The sequence below is a fragment of the Rhipicephalus sanguineus genome, chromosome 3, assembly GCF_013339695.2.
Source record: "Rhipicephalus sanguineus isolate Rsan-2018 chromosome 3, BIME_Rsan_1.4, whole genome shotgun sequence".
Classification (NCBI taxonomy): Eukaryota; Metazoa; Arthropoda; class Arachnida; order Ixodida; family Ixodidae; genus Rhipicephalus; species Rhipicephalus sanguineus.
In genome coordinates this window covers 233,629,049-233,644,801 of record NC_051178.1, presented here as the reverse complement: position 1 = coordinate 233,644,801, position 15,753 = coordinate 233,629,049, and the positions used below count along the sequence as shown (strand labels likewise).

The 15,753-nt window shown below is 46.6% G+C and overlaps 1 protein-coding gene across 1 annotated transcript in view; it reads right to left on the bottom strand.

Annotated features, from left to right (window-relative positions):
• Positions 1-2,917: 2,917 nt before the first annotated feature.
• The window catches only part of LOC125757781 (uncharacterized), an 18,238-nt gene continuing 5,402 nt past the window's right edge, over positions 2,918-15,753 (bottom strand). Inside the window, exons 3-4 of the mRNA XM_049413936.1 lie at positions 4,232-4,382; positions 2,918-3,175 (exon numbers count right to left, since the gene is read on the bottom strand). Of these exons, the coding sequence (XP_049269893.1) occupies positions 3,142-3,175; positions 4,232-4,382 (185 nt within the window). The 3' untranslated portion in view covers positions 2,918-3,141. The remainder of the gene's footprint in view (positions 3,176-4,231; positions 4,383-15,753) is intronic.

Here is a 15,753-nt window from a genome sequence, read left to right as displayed (position 1 = left end):
AACGCATATAATATTGCGTGGCAGAAGCGTAGAATCGCGCCAGGCGTCAAAACATGTGAACTGCGCAATGAGTGGGTGTTTAAAAGGCCCACCCATTACAAAGCGCTCAGACACATACTTTGAAGCGGCCAATGTTACGCGCACAGTCGTTCGTTTCTCAGTACGGCACGGTTGAGACATGCACGGAGATCCGAAGCTAGGCTAGCAGTTGAGAAGGCGATCCGCCCGGGGTCCGATCAAGCTATCGCGTTTTACTCTTGAAGGCGAAGCTCAAGAGTCCTTTTTAGAGTTTTTTATTTGCATCTTTCTCGATTTTTCTGTCACGGACAAGATTGTTTTTCGCTCACAACCAACGACGCCAACACCGACACCGGAATTTCTGCGAAACGAGCTCTTTAACGCTATCGCGTTAAAATACTGATCCCGACGCTCGATTCACTAGAAAGTATATTATAGAATATGCAACATATATAAAAGAAACCTATGGTATTCAGGATAAACCGCCAAAATGAATGCCCTCGCAGGATGATGTAGTTCATTGAAGCGTTTTTCCAACTTTGACAGGCCAGCGAAGAAGTATTTAACTTTCTAGTCCAAATGATCATTAGTATGAGTAATCTTGTATTTCCTGTATTTTTTTTTCTGTTGTCTGTTACGTGTGATGAAAACCAGGCAATAAGTGAGAGAGGGAGAGTAGAACGTCTTTATTAATGATTAAATGGAGAAGGGGAGCGTAATAAAGGAAAAAAAAAACAACAAACATTCGCTGGTTAAGAAAAACGGGCTACACACCCAACCTTGCAGAATGTCAATATATTTGAACCATACGAATGCGTTGTGCCGGTGGTACGAAACTAATGTAAAAGAACACTTTCTGTAAGGGTTCGTTGAAATATTTCGTGGTGGTGTAATAAGAGCCCTTTCTGGGGCAAGATGTAAAGCCAACATGAAGGATTGTACACACCAGGATAATTCTGACTTTGCAAAAGTTTGATGACAAAAACATGTGTCGGTGGTTGAGGCATGCGCCTTTCATGGAGCCTTTCCAGACGCGGACGAACGGTAGAAAGATGTTAGCCGCTGCGTCGGTGCCGCCCGACAACAATGTGCCAGGGAAAGCTGCCGTCATAGAGTTTCCTACAATAAGAATTTTACGCATCACAAGGAGAACTATATACCAGAGGATGTTCTGTGTGGAGTATTTTCGTTATTGTTCTATAGACGTTTGTCCTCCTAATCCCAAGGACGTCACGAGGGTGTTCACAACAGTTGACTCGAACAATGTGCTGGCCGCTCTGGAATATGCAAAAGGGGGTCGGTGACAGTGCCTGGCATGTTGAGTTTCGTAAGTGTTTATTCGCACATAAGTTCAGTGGAGTTCCCGCAGGGAATTTTCATTGTAGTTACTTGTTTTAACATTCATATGTATGTTGCGTTGGTACATGGAGAGACCTATGCTGAAAATATTACAGTATGATTGACTGCGCCTATATGAAAAGTGGGATTTCCTACGTTAACTTTTAATTGGGGAAGCAATGGAAGCTTCCTGGCTTTAAAGGGGCACTAAAGGCAAATAACAATTTATATCAGAGTGAAAGCTCAATGTATGAACGTCTAAAACGGCAATATTATCAACAGCAGTGCCCTAATTACCGAGAAATTAAGCTAAATGTATCACACGATGAGTGCCACCAGCGGCACATTTTGGAAATGAACCCGATGACGTTAGAGAGTTCGACTACAATTAATCACTCGTAATCAAACTAGCTGCAAGAAAAAAAAAAGAACCTTCCGTGCATCAAGAGACGTAATAAAATGCTGCTTGTTCGTTTCCGTTTGATTCATGGAAAAAAGAACCTTTTTGGCGTTGCCATGGGGAATAGCGCGCGTGCTTCAAAGGTTCCGTTTTCGTCCAACTGCGCTTCGCCCGGCGCCATGCTTCGCTCACGCGGTCGCGTCTCAGTGGTAGTTTCGGTATCGCGTACTGCCGCGTGTGTTCTGCGCGCTCGTGAAAGTCGCTGTGACAGAAAGTTCGACAAAATGCTGCATGCATGTGATGTTGCCGGATGCCCGAATGGCGCACGCCGCCAGTGCACGCCGCCGCGCAGTAAAGGCGGGCAACGTTGGGCACGGCAGCAGTGACGTGAGAAACACCGCTCTCAGGCGGGCCATTTGAAGTGCGCTAACGCGATGCGGACCACTAAAACGTGATTTTCTTTCAAAATAAGCACTTCCTTGGGACAAAAGTAGCACTACGAGGTTTTCTGGACCGTTAGTTCAGCAATCAACGTCGACTTAATATTTGCCTTTAGTGTCCCTTTAAGTTCGTTAATTGGTGTAGGTGCCCGGACGTAGCAAGCTGAAAATTGTACTGTGAGACAAATTTGATGACTAGCTAATTAAGCTCTCGTTTTCGTTCAGTGATGTACTTCACCGGTTTTGAATTGGGATTCCCACCACAAACAACATTAAAACATTCCGTCATCTAAACTAAAGCTCGTCCAATTTAGACGCGACACGTGGTTAATAAATCGATTGGAACTTGTCTATGCGTAGGACAGATCAGATACACACAGTTCGCGTTTTGATACGTGCATTAATCGTTGCAGGCTAATAGCAGGAACGTTCTAGAATAGCGTGCACTGTGTCGAAGTACGGCAACTGAATCCGAATCAAAAGTTCCTGGACGAGAGGCATGGTAGACCACTCTCCGCGACTGCTCTGGACTTTAAGCCCAATGGGCCCTATAGCCCAAAGGGCGAGAGCAGCGGCAGCAGCGGCGGCAGTCTTGCGGTGTCCCGGACCATAAGGACTCAGATCACCAGGGCCACCAGCACCGGCCTCCAAGACCTCTCTTTACTTTAAATAAAGTTTGCTCCTTCTTCCTCCGGGCGTTTATTTTCGAATGACTGCGGACGCGGCCTGACAAATAAAAAACAAAAAACAAAAACCGCGTGAGAGCAAGGAGTGCTTAGGTGTAGCAGCGCGTGTCCTCGTTGGAGAATTGCTGGACGAACCAAGCGACAAGCTTATCCCAGTCACAAGGCTCGCTATCCGGATCTTCTGCCGCTTTTTGTCCCTGCAGTCCTTGCTTTGTACTCTTCAGTCTTTTGGCGCCCCTCCTCTTCAATGAGCGGTCGATTACGACAAGTCACTGTCTATCACGTAGACGTAGCTTTGAAACAGAAAGAAAGACAGCAATCTATGTAGTATAAATCCACGCTTTCCATCAAAATGAAGGTAGCAGATAAGAGGGACCGCATAACTACAGAGACATCAGATTTATAAGTTCATCATGTTCTAAAAGGTAGGCAGCATTGGTCAGTTTGTGGTCATAGGCGAATGGCGAGTTCTTATTGGCTGACATGACTGTGAACACAGTTTCAACATTTGGAAGCAACAACAATTTCTTCAATCACACAAAAAAGAAAGAATGAAGTTCAGCTATTTGTGAGACTGTATCAGCGCCGTAGCCTTTTATTCCCCGATTGACCAAATATATAAGGTGGGATATGTTGAATGTGTAGTGAAACCAAAGACACATTAGTGTTCGATGACGCCCTGTGCATTTATGCGTGTAGGGCGATAGCACAGCCGCCGCTGGAATTATTTGTTGCTTTTGCTACGAGATATTATTACCCAGGCATACTGTAGGCCTACTTCAGTTTTTCTGCCGGACTTCTCGATCTTACTGCAAAGGCAATGCGCCAACGTTTTGAACATTGTCGTTTATAACCTACGAGGTATTCCTCCTAAAGGAGCGGCTGTGTCAGAATCTTACAAAAGGAAGCAGCAAGGAAATTACACTGCAAGCAACAAGGAAGCAAATGACTAAAACCTAGCGAATGAAGATTACGGAATAATAGTGAAAATCTAGGGGCATAAAATAGCAAATAATAACAAAGAAAAACACTCATAGGAATTAAGGGTGGCCAGAGACGAGTGAGGCTAACTCTACGTAAAATCGCTGAACAGGAAATGGAACGCGTTTCGACGATATTTCGATGATATTTCGACGATATTTCGACATGGCTACAGCGTCATCCCCTGTTCAACGATTTCTCGTCGCTTTAAGCGTCCGCCTTTCACTGAATTTCTGTCTTCTTTGTAATTCTATATGTAAAGTTATACGAAGTGCATCATTCTCGCCTGAGAAAATAGAAAAAAGGAAACACAAAACCACCGGAATTTACGGACAGTGCAGATCGAGACAGCGTTGATCAACACTCACTGTTCTTGTCCGAAGTCATCCTTCTCCTTGTACTTGGGGTCCATGCCCATAATGATGTACTTGCCGCCATCCTTTATGCTGAAGGATTCACAATGATCGCGAGCCTTGATCTCGCGTTCCTTGTCTGTAAGTTCTTCGTCCGACTCGATGCCTGTGATTGCAGTGGGAAGGGTAAGAGTTTTTCGAGCACATGGGAAGAAAACATTCATTGGTGCACATTCGAACATGTAGCATCTCTGAAACTCCACAGATGGTTCCATTTCACTGAGATACCAGGAAAACTGGGATACGAGGTTTCCTGGGAGTGAACCAGGAAAACTGAGATACCATCTTAAGACTTGCGGCCTGGCGAGCGTTAAATTTCAGTCATCATTTTTAAACAACAACAACAACAACAACAACAACAACAACAACAACAACAACAACAACAACAACAACAACAACAACAACAACAACAACAACAACAACAACAACACGACGACGACGACGACAACAACAACAACAACAACAACGACGACGACGACGACAACAACAAAACAACGACAACAAAACAACGACAACAAAACAACAACAACAACAACAACAACAACAACAACAAAACAACAACGACAACAAGGGAAGCAGCTCTTGAAAGCTTCTGCTCTGGGAACAGATTACCTCTTCGCAGCCGAAATCGCCGCGCTATTCCTGGTCTTGTTCATCATAACAAATTGACGAGCTCCATGGCACTATTTATAGTTGCAGTTGCACTGTTGTTGTAACACAGTGAATATTGAATGCGCGGATGAAATTGAGTACGTGCCGAAAACGCTTTTAATTGCGCATGGTGGCCGCTTTAGAATACATGCAATTCGGTATAGAAATTATGCCAGCCAAAGTCTTTATGAAGCTTAGAGAATACGTGCGTATTAAATGCGGAGCGTTTCTTAGTTGCACTTGCGGCGTCGGCCGCCGTCCACACCCCTACTACGCATGCTCGGCTCGTCTCGTGCCGGCATTAAGCCTCTCCCTCCCTCGCATGCTCGGCTTGTCTCGTGCCGGTAGCAGGCCTCTTCTCTCCCTCCCTCCTCTCCGTCCCTCCCTCCTCTCGATAGAACGCGGGCGGTGCGTAACTAAAAAGCCACCAAAACATGCCCGCGTTGCCAGACCACTTTTTGGTGCTGTCCCTAGGAAATTCCAAGCGAGATGTACCTAGCCTAGTCCCGTGGCTGTGCCGCGTGCGAGACGTTGATCATGCGATTTAACCATGGAAATGCAGGTGGCTTGATTTAATGGACGCACGAATTAAGGTGCATACTTGCTGCTTTCTTTGGGAAGGGCCACTTTTTGACTAAGGGACACGCAGTTTGCAAGAAAGGGGAATTGGAATCAGTTTTGTTTCAGCTCAATGAGATCACTGCGCAGCATAGCCGCACAGTGCATTAGGTTTCATCTTTGTGTTAACCTTGCTGGCGTATCAAGCGCATTAGTTTACGAAGCTGGTTCTTTTTGGATGACGGAGTTTGAGACATGATCGGAACAGCTAGCGTGCTATATTCATATGAGCTGCTGTTTGGGACTTGTTTTGTGGTTCAGCCAGCTTTTCCCAAAAGGTGCCTTAGAAAAAGTTTAGCTCCAGTATTCCGTGATAGTCACCGAATAATCATTATTATTGCTTGTTTTAAACGAATGCTTGTGGCGATCGAACCACCACGCAAACGAGCGTCACGCCGAAGCCGGCCCCCTTGGAGCACAGTATGTGTGTACTAGGCGCAGCGATGCAGATTGCTTATTTTCTCATCCGATCAGTGGAGTTCCCGGTGCCTACCGAACACATCGTGGTGATGGATCTAGGCCATCCTCAGCCGATATATGTCGCATATGCATGCATGCTCTCATCGCATGCGTGCGGTATCAAGCCGATATATGAACACCATTGTGAATAACTTTTTTTTGCCTAGCTGTTTCTGTATGAAATATTTTTTTTCATTGCTGTGCTTTTCACATATTCCATCATCAGTGAAAGGAGTAGCCGGTGCTATACAGAAGCACCAACATCTCCTAAATATCATATAATAAAAAAAGTATTTGTTTACGCCTCAGGAATCATGCTCGGCTCACCACATAATGCTTCGCTGAACTGACCAATGTGTTACAATGCACACTGTCGGCTAAGTGTACATACAGTAAAACTCGCATAGCATCGGAATCAAAGGGCATCGCTAAGTAGTTCGATATACCCGTAATTAAAAATGCATAAAATGCCTGTCGGAAGCTTAAATATAGTTGGTACATGTCTTGATATATAGTGAGTATGTGCAGCTCAATGAAACGAAGAAGAGAGACACTATAAACGACATAGCCAGTCTATGTCGTTTATGTGTCTTCTCCTATCTTCGTTTCATTGTGCTGCACATACTCAGTATATATCAATAAATATTCATGCGTCTCATACTGTCCCTCGAGACAATTGTTCGTTCCTAAAGCTGCTGTGAAGCCGTTAAAGTTTTCCCATTACTTGTTTTTCATCAACCTGCTCGTGTGAAACGTCTACGTACCGGACCAGACAACACTTTGCGCCACTGAAGCAACCTGGCGATACATCTTTCCGGCAACTAATTGCAGCCACAGGTAGCAAGCTTCAAAGCGTGGCATTTAGTTTTCGTCGCATTACACCCCTGTGTAGCGGTAAAACTTACAAAGCAATTCCTTCATTGTGGAACGCAAAGAAATCTGTGCTGCGCACGCCGCCCATATTTTGACTCGTACCCTGCTTGTTTACGCCATGCTTGCACTGCCCCTTGGATTCAATGCACTATATATTTGCATTATATACACGTCAATACGTGCTACAAGATGACAGATTCACTATAGTCAGCTTTATGGCATTGCAGCTGTGTTATGCCACAAAGCATGTACTGTGCATCGATGATTCGTTGTGCAGCGAAGCCCACTAGCAGGGAAATCGTAACTGTCACGTACGTTACTAGCTGATGCTTTGTCTTCTTTAATTACAAAAAAGGCGCCCACGCGGTCTCCAGTCACCGTACGAGCATCCAAACGTCTAATAAATGCGCAAGTGCATAGCAAATTAAAGTTTCTCAATTCTTCTACCTGCCACGCAACGAATTAGCAGCAAACCTATTAGAGAACAGACCAAGCCACTTCTTGGAATAGCTTGGAATTGTGTCACGGAGAAACTTAATTATGCCAACAGAGATTATTACAAGATACCAATGAATCAGGTGGCCTGAATTCAGCGTGATCGCATAGTGTCAACTTGCTGCACAATTGCGACGAGGCGCAGCTACGGATCTCTACTTCAAACGCCAGTTGCTACATTTCAGGTCAAATAATAAATGCGCAAATGATGGATTTCTTAGCGCTGCTGATAGTCTTAAGAATCTGTATAAATGCAAGCGAACACTCGCGAGGTAACATAAAGCAGGGCATACATTTTAACGCAACGTACGCTCTCGAGTGCCTCAAGTTTCACCTCACTTGACGATCGTCGGACTCTCGGATTCGAAGGGGATCGCGAAACAATTCGATATATCCATTATTACAAACCGAAAATACGCCTGTAAGCTTTAATATTCACACGTCTCGGACAGTCCTCAAGAGATATGGCTGATTCCTTTAAGTTGCTCCGAAGGCGTAAATGTTTTATCAACCACTTTTGCGGCAGCGAACCTTCTCGGCCACGAAGGGCTAGAGCTTCACAGCGTGACGTTTAGTTTTCTTCGCATAACGCCACTGTGCAGCGGTGAAGCTTAACAAGGCAAATCCCTCATTCTGGAGCGCACTGAGTTGACAGCAGAGTCGATGACGTCGTAATTGAGGCTGCTGGTAGTCACTCAGTCACTTCTAATCGAACACTCGCGAGGTAACACAACAAAGCATGACACCGATACACAAAATCTTTAAAGCAGACACGCCATCAAGTGCCTCTAACTTCAAGTTTCAACTTGGCCCTCGTTGCTCTCGTCAACTTGACTAGGGAATTTCTGGGTACACCAAGGCGCTAGTTTGCTCGGCAGCACAAGGTAGCCAACATGAAACATACTTACACCGCTAACATTGGGCGATGTTTAGGTGGCTTTTTAGTCTCGTGCTACTACTAGTAGAGTGTACTAGAATAGGGGAGTGGGTCCACTGGGGCCGGCGGCAAGCGGCGCGGGTGAAGCAATAAACGGCGGAAAATTTGGTGGCGCTGCAGTCGCCTTCTCCTGAAGATGACGTCAGTTACGGGCGGGAGCGGCGGTTCGGGCCGCACGACGCGCTGGCGGGGACGCTGAGCGCTCGATGTTGTCGTCTGCTCGACGCGCCGTCGTCTGTTCGATGCACCGTCGTTCGTGCGCTGTTTTCACTATTTGTCTTCTGGTTCTTTTTTTTACACATTGTTAGAGACAAAAACAAGTGAAATGAAATAAAATGTATGTTTTTTCCGTGAACGCGTAGGTTTGTAGTTCCCTTTCAGCAAAGCCGTCTGGACAAGAATACGCGGCAGACGGCACGTTTGCGTGCGCACATATGTGTCTGCTGGTTGCTTTGCGGAGTGTTTCCAAGTTGCTTCAAAGATGAGAGGATGAGCACGTCTAGGCGTAGAAATACTGTTGTGTCGTGGGCTGCCAAACCGGATACAGCAGAGTTAAAAACCGGCCCAAGCTCTCACTCTTGGAGTACCTCGAGACGAAGAAAGACGCCGGCTATGGGACCAGAATCTCAACCGCGCTGATCGGCCCTTGCAAGTCACCGATGCCATTTGCGAGCTGCACTTCGAGCAAAAGTACATACTGAGGCATTATGTACATATTATCGAAGGCCGAGAAGTATATATAGAGCGTGGAAAGCCGGAGCTTCGCAGTGATGCTGTACCCACAATTTTACTCATCTCCTGGAGTGTCCTGACGAGCAGCCCACACCGGAGCAGTCAACGAAGAAGAGAGCGGCTTCACCACCAACCTGTGAAGACAGCCGTCAAAAAGAACTGTGCTGCTGTCAGTTGAACCGCAACTGAGATTTGAGGATTGCGAAAGTGCGAGGCAAAGCGACACGCATTTGAACTTGGAGACGTTGTCCGGCCAACGACCACTGGGCAATGCACAAGTTTTGTCATTACGACGGAATCGCTTATGTTTCGGCCTCCCTAAGTCATGAACTTGTAAGCATCGAAAAGACCGTGCTCATGAATTACGGTACCAGATCGCAGTGAAGTGATTTGTCGGACATATGTTCGGAAGACACTGTTCTCCGAAAAGGTCGCCTATAACCTTGAAGATGCCAAACAAGTCCTCGACTGCGCAGAATTCTCTTCACCCTTGCAGAGGGGCAGGTAGAGCGAGAGACTTCACCTATGACGTTCTTACGAAGAAACTGGAGCAGCAATCTCTCATTCCGACGCCTTGTCTTCAGTGTCACGTGCAAAGGAGCTGTTAAACAACAAGGTGAGTGCGCGCAACGTTTATTGAGACCTCACTTATATATTGTACAATTAACCAATGAGTAACCTGTTTAATGCTAGAAAATTTATATGACCCCTAATTTTTCCAGTACACATTAACATATACTAAAGAATAGTTTGCCTATACAGAAAGTGACAGTGCATGAATTGCGTTTCAAGCATGCATGGTAGAAAACTACAAGCTCTTCATTCTTTTTTTTTCTCGTATACTTCCAGGTTCTTCATGCATTTCATGCAAGTACGTGAGGAAGATAATACTCACAAGAAAAAGCTACCTGAAACGAAAGGACGAAGAAACCCAGTCTCCGCCAAACTGCGGGTCCTGAAGCCAGAGGAACAAGCGAATGGCGGCAAGGCTGTTGGACATTGCTGGTCGTCTCGAAGAGATGAGGGCAAAGAATGCGAATGTCGCGGATGAAACACTAGAGGAAAAAATATCGTCACTACCGCGAAAGCAGCAGGCAAGTGTTCGCGCTTGCTTTCAAGCTGCCAAACAAACCAGCAAGAAGGCATGCGCTACAATCAAGAGTGGATCCTCGAATGTTTACTCATGAAACTAAAGAGTCCAGGCTATATCAGCACATCAGAAAGAACGAAATTCTCGTGATGCCCAGCAACACTACTTTGAAAAGATACTTGAGGTCATACCAGTCGGCATTCGGCTTTAATGCAGCAGTAATGAACACTCTAAAGAAAAAACCGCGAGCATGTCAGACCTCGAAAGACATGGCGGATTACTGGTGGACGAAATGAAATTGTCAGAACACTTCAGTGTGACGGCGTCTGGCCAGATTCAAGGCTTCGTGGACCTTGGAGAATTTACGAAGCCCGAGGACAAGTACCAGCAATGTGATCACGGCATGGTCATCATGTTTGTGCCTTTCGCAGGGAGATGGAGCCAAATTGTTGGCGTTTTTGCGACAAAAGGAAATGTGAGAGGAGACATTTTATTGAAAATTCTCATGGAAGCTACCATCCTCGTGGAACAGGCGGGCTTGTTCGTCGACCACATCACTTGTGACGGAGCCCCCTGGAACCGAAAGATGTGGAAGCTAGCGGGAGTGTCGGCGTCATCGAAGGAAATAAACGGCGCCATACAGCATCCTGTCGACGAGATGCGGAAATTGCACTTTATCTCCGATTTCCCGCATCTGCTAAAATGCCTCAGGAATGGTCTTCTCCAGAAAGGCTTTGCAACACCAGAGGGATTGGTACGTATATATCCATGGTTGACATTTTACAAAGATTGTGTTTCTCGCATACATTGCATTACCTCAACTATATTTCTAGGTGTCCGTGCATCCAGTTCGGGAGGCGTACCTACGGGACAGAAGTGTTCGGACACTGAAAGTTATGCCCAATTTGACCGATACGCATCTGGAACCAAACTACTTTGAGAAGATGAGAACCACTTTCGCCTTCCAACTATTCGGTCCATATGTCCTACGGGGCCTGGCCTTCTACAAGGAGGACATCGAGAGAAGGTGTGGCAGCATCGAGGCAACTCAGCTGTTTCTCGTGTGTCGCGCTTGCGTTCCAATGAATTAAGTATAATCGTAACATCTCAAACGCATGATGAGCGCCTTTCTGACATAAGTTCCTTTCGTTTATTTTGCAGGAAGATCCAACGACTGATCACCGTGATGACTTCCAGGTTTCGTGCCGAAGCACTGAGACCAGCTTCCACAGATGCGGCATTTCTGTCCGATTTTCTGGACTTCCTGAATGACTGGGAATCATTCAGTGACAACAAGCGGCACTTTCTCAGCGAGTCCACTGCCATAGGTTTTAGGGTCACTATAGCAAATACCCTTTCATTGCTGAAGTACCTGACAGAAAGGGTTGGTTTCAAATATCTCATGACATCTCGACTTAGCACCGATCCCGTGGAACACTTCTTCGGCATCGTTCGCCAGTCAAGTGGCTGCAACGCGCACCCCTCTCCGGATGAGTTTCTAATAACCGTCAACTGCTTGTCCTTTTATAACTTGGCTCACAGTGTGGACAGTGCAAACGCAAACCCTGACATGATAAACGCCCTTGTCACCGTGCATGCAGACAGGGTCTAAAGGTCACGCACAAAAAAATTGATGATCTTATATCACAGAGGAGACTAGACGAGGTCGAAAGCACGATTGCCACAATGCCAGAAAAGCTTGCTGACCAGATCGATGTGACTTTGGAGAAGAGTGACTCGAGACTCATTTACTACACAGCAGGGTACGTGGCTAGGAAGTGTGTATTGAAGTTGGCATGCGTACAATGCAAAGAAGTGCTTCTGTTTGAGAAAGCTGTCGCGGTTGCTGAACAGCTCCCTTCGCAATTCACGGAGCAATGCGACTGGGTGGACTTCTGTATCCCTCCCTACAGCTGTACGATTCATTGCCGCACTTGAAAACTTGTTTACTGAATGTTTCAGTGTTTCGATGTTGCACACAGAGAGCATCTCTGACATTCTTTCATTGGTGAAAACTAATTTTCTGAACTCGAAAGCTGTCGGCTGTCCAGATCACAAAGATGCAGTGAGCACGAAGCTCGTTTCGTTCTACGTGCTCACTCGCCTTCACTTCTTAGTGAAGGGAATGAACAGGGAAAACGCTTCGAAACGAGCGAGAGCAAAGCACTTAAGCTTAGCAGGACAACATCGAGCCTGACGTTCCTCGAGCAACGGTGTCGATGCCTTTCGATGATATTTTCGATGTTTTTTATATTTCTGCGAAGAGCTCGCGCAGTCAATCTAAAATAAAATATTTTACGTATTTCACTTCTCTTATTGGTGTCTCTCAGACTCTTACCAATATCCATAGGTGAGAACACGTTCATGTTTCGAACAAATGTTTGCATGGACACGTACCGCAGGACACGAAAATAAAAGGTAAAATATAACATATTTCATTAATACCTACACGTATACCAGCACTAGATGCCGAACGAAACCTATCACAAAGCCACTGCGACGGACGCGCGTCCGCCGCTATAAGTCATTTCTTACGATTAGCACAGTTGCCGGCCGATGTGACTAAACTTAATTGCCTACACCCTTACGCACGTATTGATACCAAGCGCAACAGGACTGGTTTAGTTTTTCAATAATATCACGCGTCCCTTACGAACAGCTGCAAATTTGCAGAAGGGTTCGCATATTAGCTTTATTGCTCATGGATAACAGCTTGTACTTTAGTCTTGCCTCATATTTAATTTGCTGCAGTGAGTCTAAATTTGCGCCAAATGTAAACTTAATTATCATATATCACAGTTATCTTAACATTCTTAAAAGCGTCGCAGTTAATGCTCATATTACACTTTCGATGCGTGCGTTTTCGCAAAAGCCAATTCAACTAACGCTCTTGAATGTAAGCAATTCACCGCGGAAGTCACGGTACTTGCGTACGTGACTACCTATACGAGCAGGGCGTTTCGCGATAAAAACCTTTCGATTTCGTTGAGCTGGCGCGGAAACGCGGTGCGACGCCGTTCACGGCCACGCACGCACGAACGCAGCAACAACGCTGCGAGATTGCGCCCGACGCGCGAGCAGCACGCGAACCCGCGCGAACCATAGAATAAAGAATCAGTTTAGAGAAGGGAAACTGTAGCCTTGACAACGGTACGAAAGATAAGCAGCGGTAGCGCATGGAACTACCGAAGGCACCCAAGAGATGGCGCTGCGTAAACAGGAAGCGGAAAACAAAATTTATTGTTTATTTAGGTAGAAAAAAGCAAACGGCTGCCGTTTTTTATTCCGTACCTGGTGCGTATGCGCATACGCGGGTGCCTCGGCTGGTTTTTTATTCTATCCTTTTTAAACAGAAGTGGACGAAAGAGGCCGGGACTCGTGTAAGGCTACGGAGGTCTCGTTATCTTTCGCCCGCTTGTTTTGAGCGCGTCGATGCGCCGAGCAGCATGCCAAAGCGCCCTTCGGAACGCAGCACCTGTGCGTACGAAGGTTACATGGAACCGAAAGGCGTAGTACATTGGCAACTGGCACCAGTAGAACAATTCACGAGTGAGTAGAACGAACGATAATCTTTATTGACAGTGAGCAAGCGGTAAAAGGCCCTTGTTCAGACATCGTGAGCTCGTAAACGACTAGCCTTCGTGGTACTTCAAAGAGACAAAACAAATTAGATGACGTTTGTTGCCCGTTTCCCCGTCAGCTAGCGCTCACAATAACCAACTTGTATTGTAGGACAGGCGTAAAGCATCAGCATTTTTTTTGCTACAGTCTTTAGTACTTGCTTTCAACGAGTACGCCTGAAGACCCCCGGGTTTGTTGTTACTACAACGTATTGCGGTCAGGCTGAGAATACCAAGCAGGTTCACGCAAAGAAATCACATTATAGTGGATGCCTACAGAATGGCAGAAAACATGAGCATTTTAACACGTGATACCGATGAAACATCCATAAATGGGATATATGCAAGGCCTCAAAGAAGTGCAGAAATACGAGAAGGGAGAAACGATTTTCTATCCCGGTCATTCTCTTATTGTGACATCGCCACTGGAAAGTAGGCTTCATCAACAGTCTGGCCAAGTCGTGCTCATGCCATCGCATAATCACTCGTTCATTTGAGCCCACCAGACCTTGCAAGTACAAGTGAAATAGCAGCTTTGTCCACACGTGTTAGCATACAACTCAAAAGCAGAGAGCAGTGAAGTGTGATATGCTAACGAGGTCACAAAGCAGAAAGAAAAACGCTGAGCTTGAAAGTACGTGTACCTGCCATCGTCGAGGAACCTGTGGAACTGACGCCTTCGCTGGTATCGCAGCTCCTGCGGCACCATACAGTAGCACACCGACTGCCCACCAATATTGCAATATGATTACATCGGTGAATTAAAAAAACTTTCATGCGTATTTTAGACAACATTAACGATAGAATTCGCAAGGAAGAAAACGGGGAGGCAACAAACCAGCTGCCAACCATCCGGACGATAACTGCGCATATTCTGCGCGTTATCTGCGGCACCCGAGACGCAGCGGCGCACTTTTTGCGCTTCGTCACTGGTCACAGCGACGGTTCGCTTGCTCGCTACCGCGCGCTGGCCGTCAGCGGTGAGCGACAAGGCAGAGATGTTTTCAATCACTAAACAACAAATTTACTCATCATTCAAACATTACTTTCAGTTACACAAGAAAAAGCACTTTTATGCGGCAATGATAGCTGTATTTCTCTTAAATATTGCTTTTATTACGGCGCCTCTGGCGGATTTTTTGGCGTTGCCGAGGGCAGATTTGAACGGAGCCACTATGGTTTGTTTGTTAGCTACGACGGGGTCGATTTTTTCGCCCCCCTTCAGCGATGGCTGGAACTTGAGACTTTCCGAGGCCTGCGCGAACTACCAGACTGCCGCCCGCCGCGAACCGCACGGCAAAGCGGGCTTGTAACCATGGCAACCACGGCCAGGTCTTCAGGTGAAGGCGACGGTGGCGCCACCTGGATTTTCCGAAAAAAACGCCTCAGCGTGGAGCCTTGAGTGGACCCACTCCCCCCATTCTAGTACACTCTAGCCTCAAGTTTAACCTGACTGGCGACGACTTCCCAGGGAATTTGCGGGCACACAAAGGTTTGCCACCACGTAACGTGCTTACACCGCTAACTTTGGCGATGTTTTGGTGGCCTTTTATCATGCCTTTTATTCTCGTGCGGCCGCACTGGTAGACCATCTCGAAGGCCGCGCTTCCTCGGAAACAGTTTCATTACTAGCTGACAGATGGCGCAACCTACAAACGAGAAAAACGCGGCTCGATTGCTTTGTGTGTTTGTTGTTTGGCTCTACGGGTTCTCCCGCGACGATGCGGCTCTCGCGAAGAGCGGTCGCCGGCTCCTGAGCGCGAGCAGTTTTCCAAGTTGTCGCACAGCCGTCGTGCGAGGTGCCGAGAACCCAGTGCGGAACCCTTGTGCCGGCCGGGAAGGAGCGCGGACACCGGACTTTCACATCTGCGGCCCGTCGCCCATTGGCCTGTGTGCCGTGGCGGGATCACATTTTAATTTCCGCGATCGTTCAGAAAGCGACGGTGATGTTCCCGTGTGAACAGCTTGGCGTGTTCCTAGCGCGGATTACGATTGTGTGTTT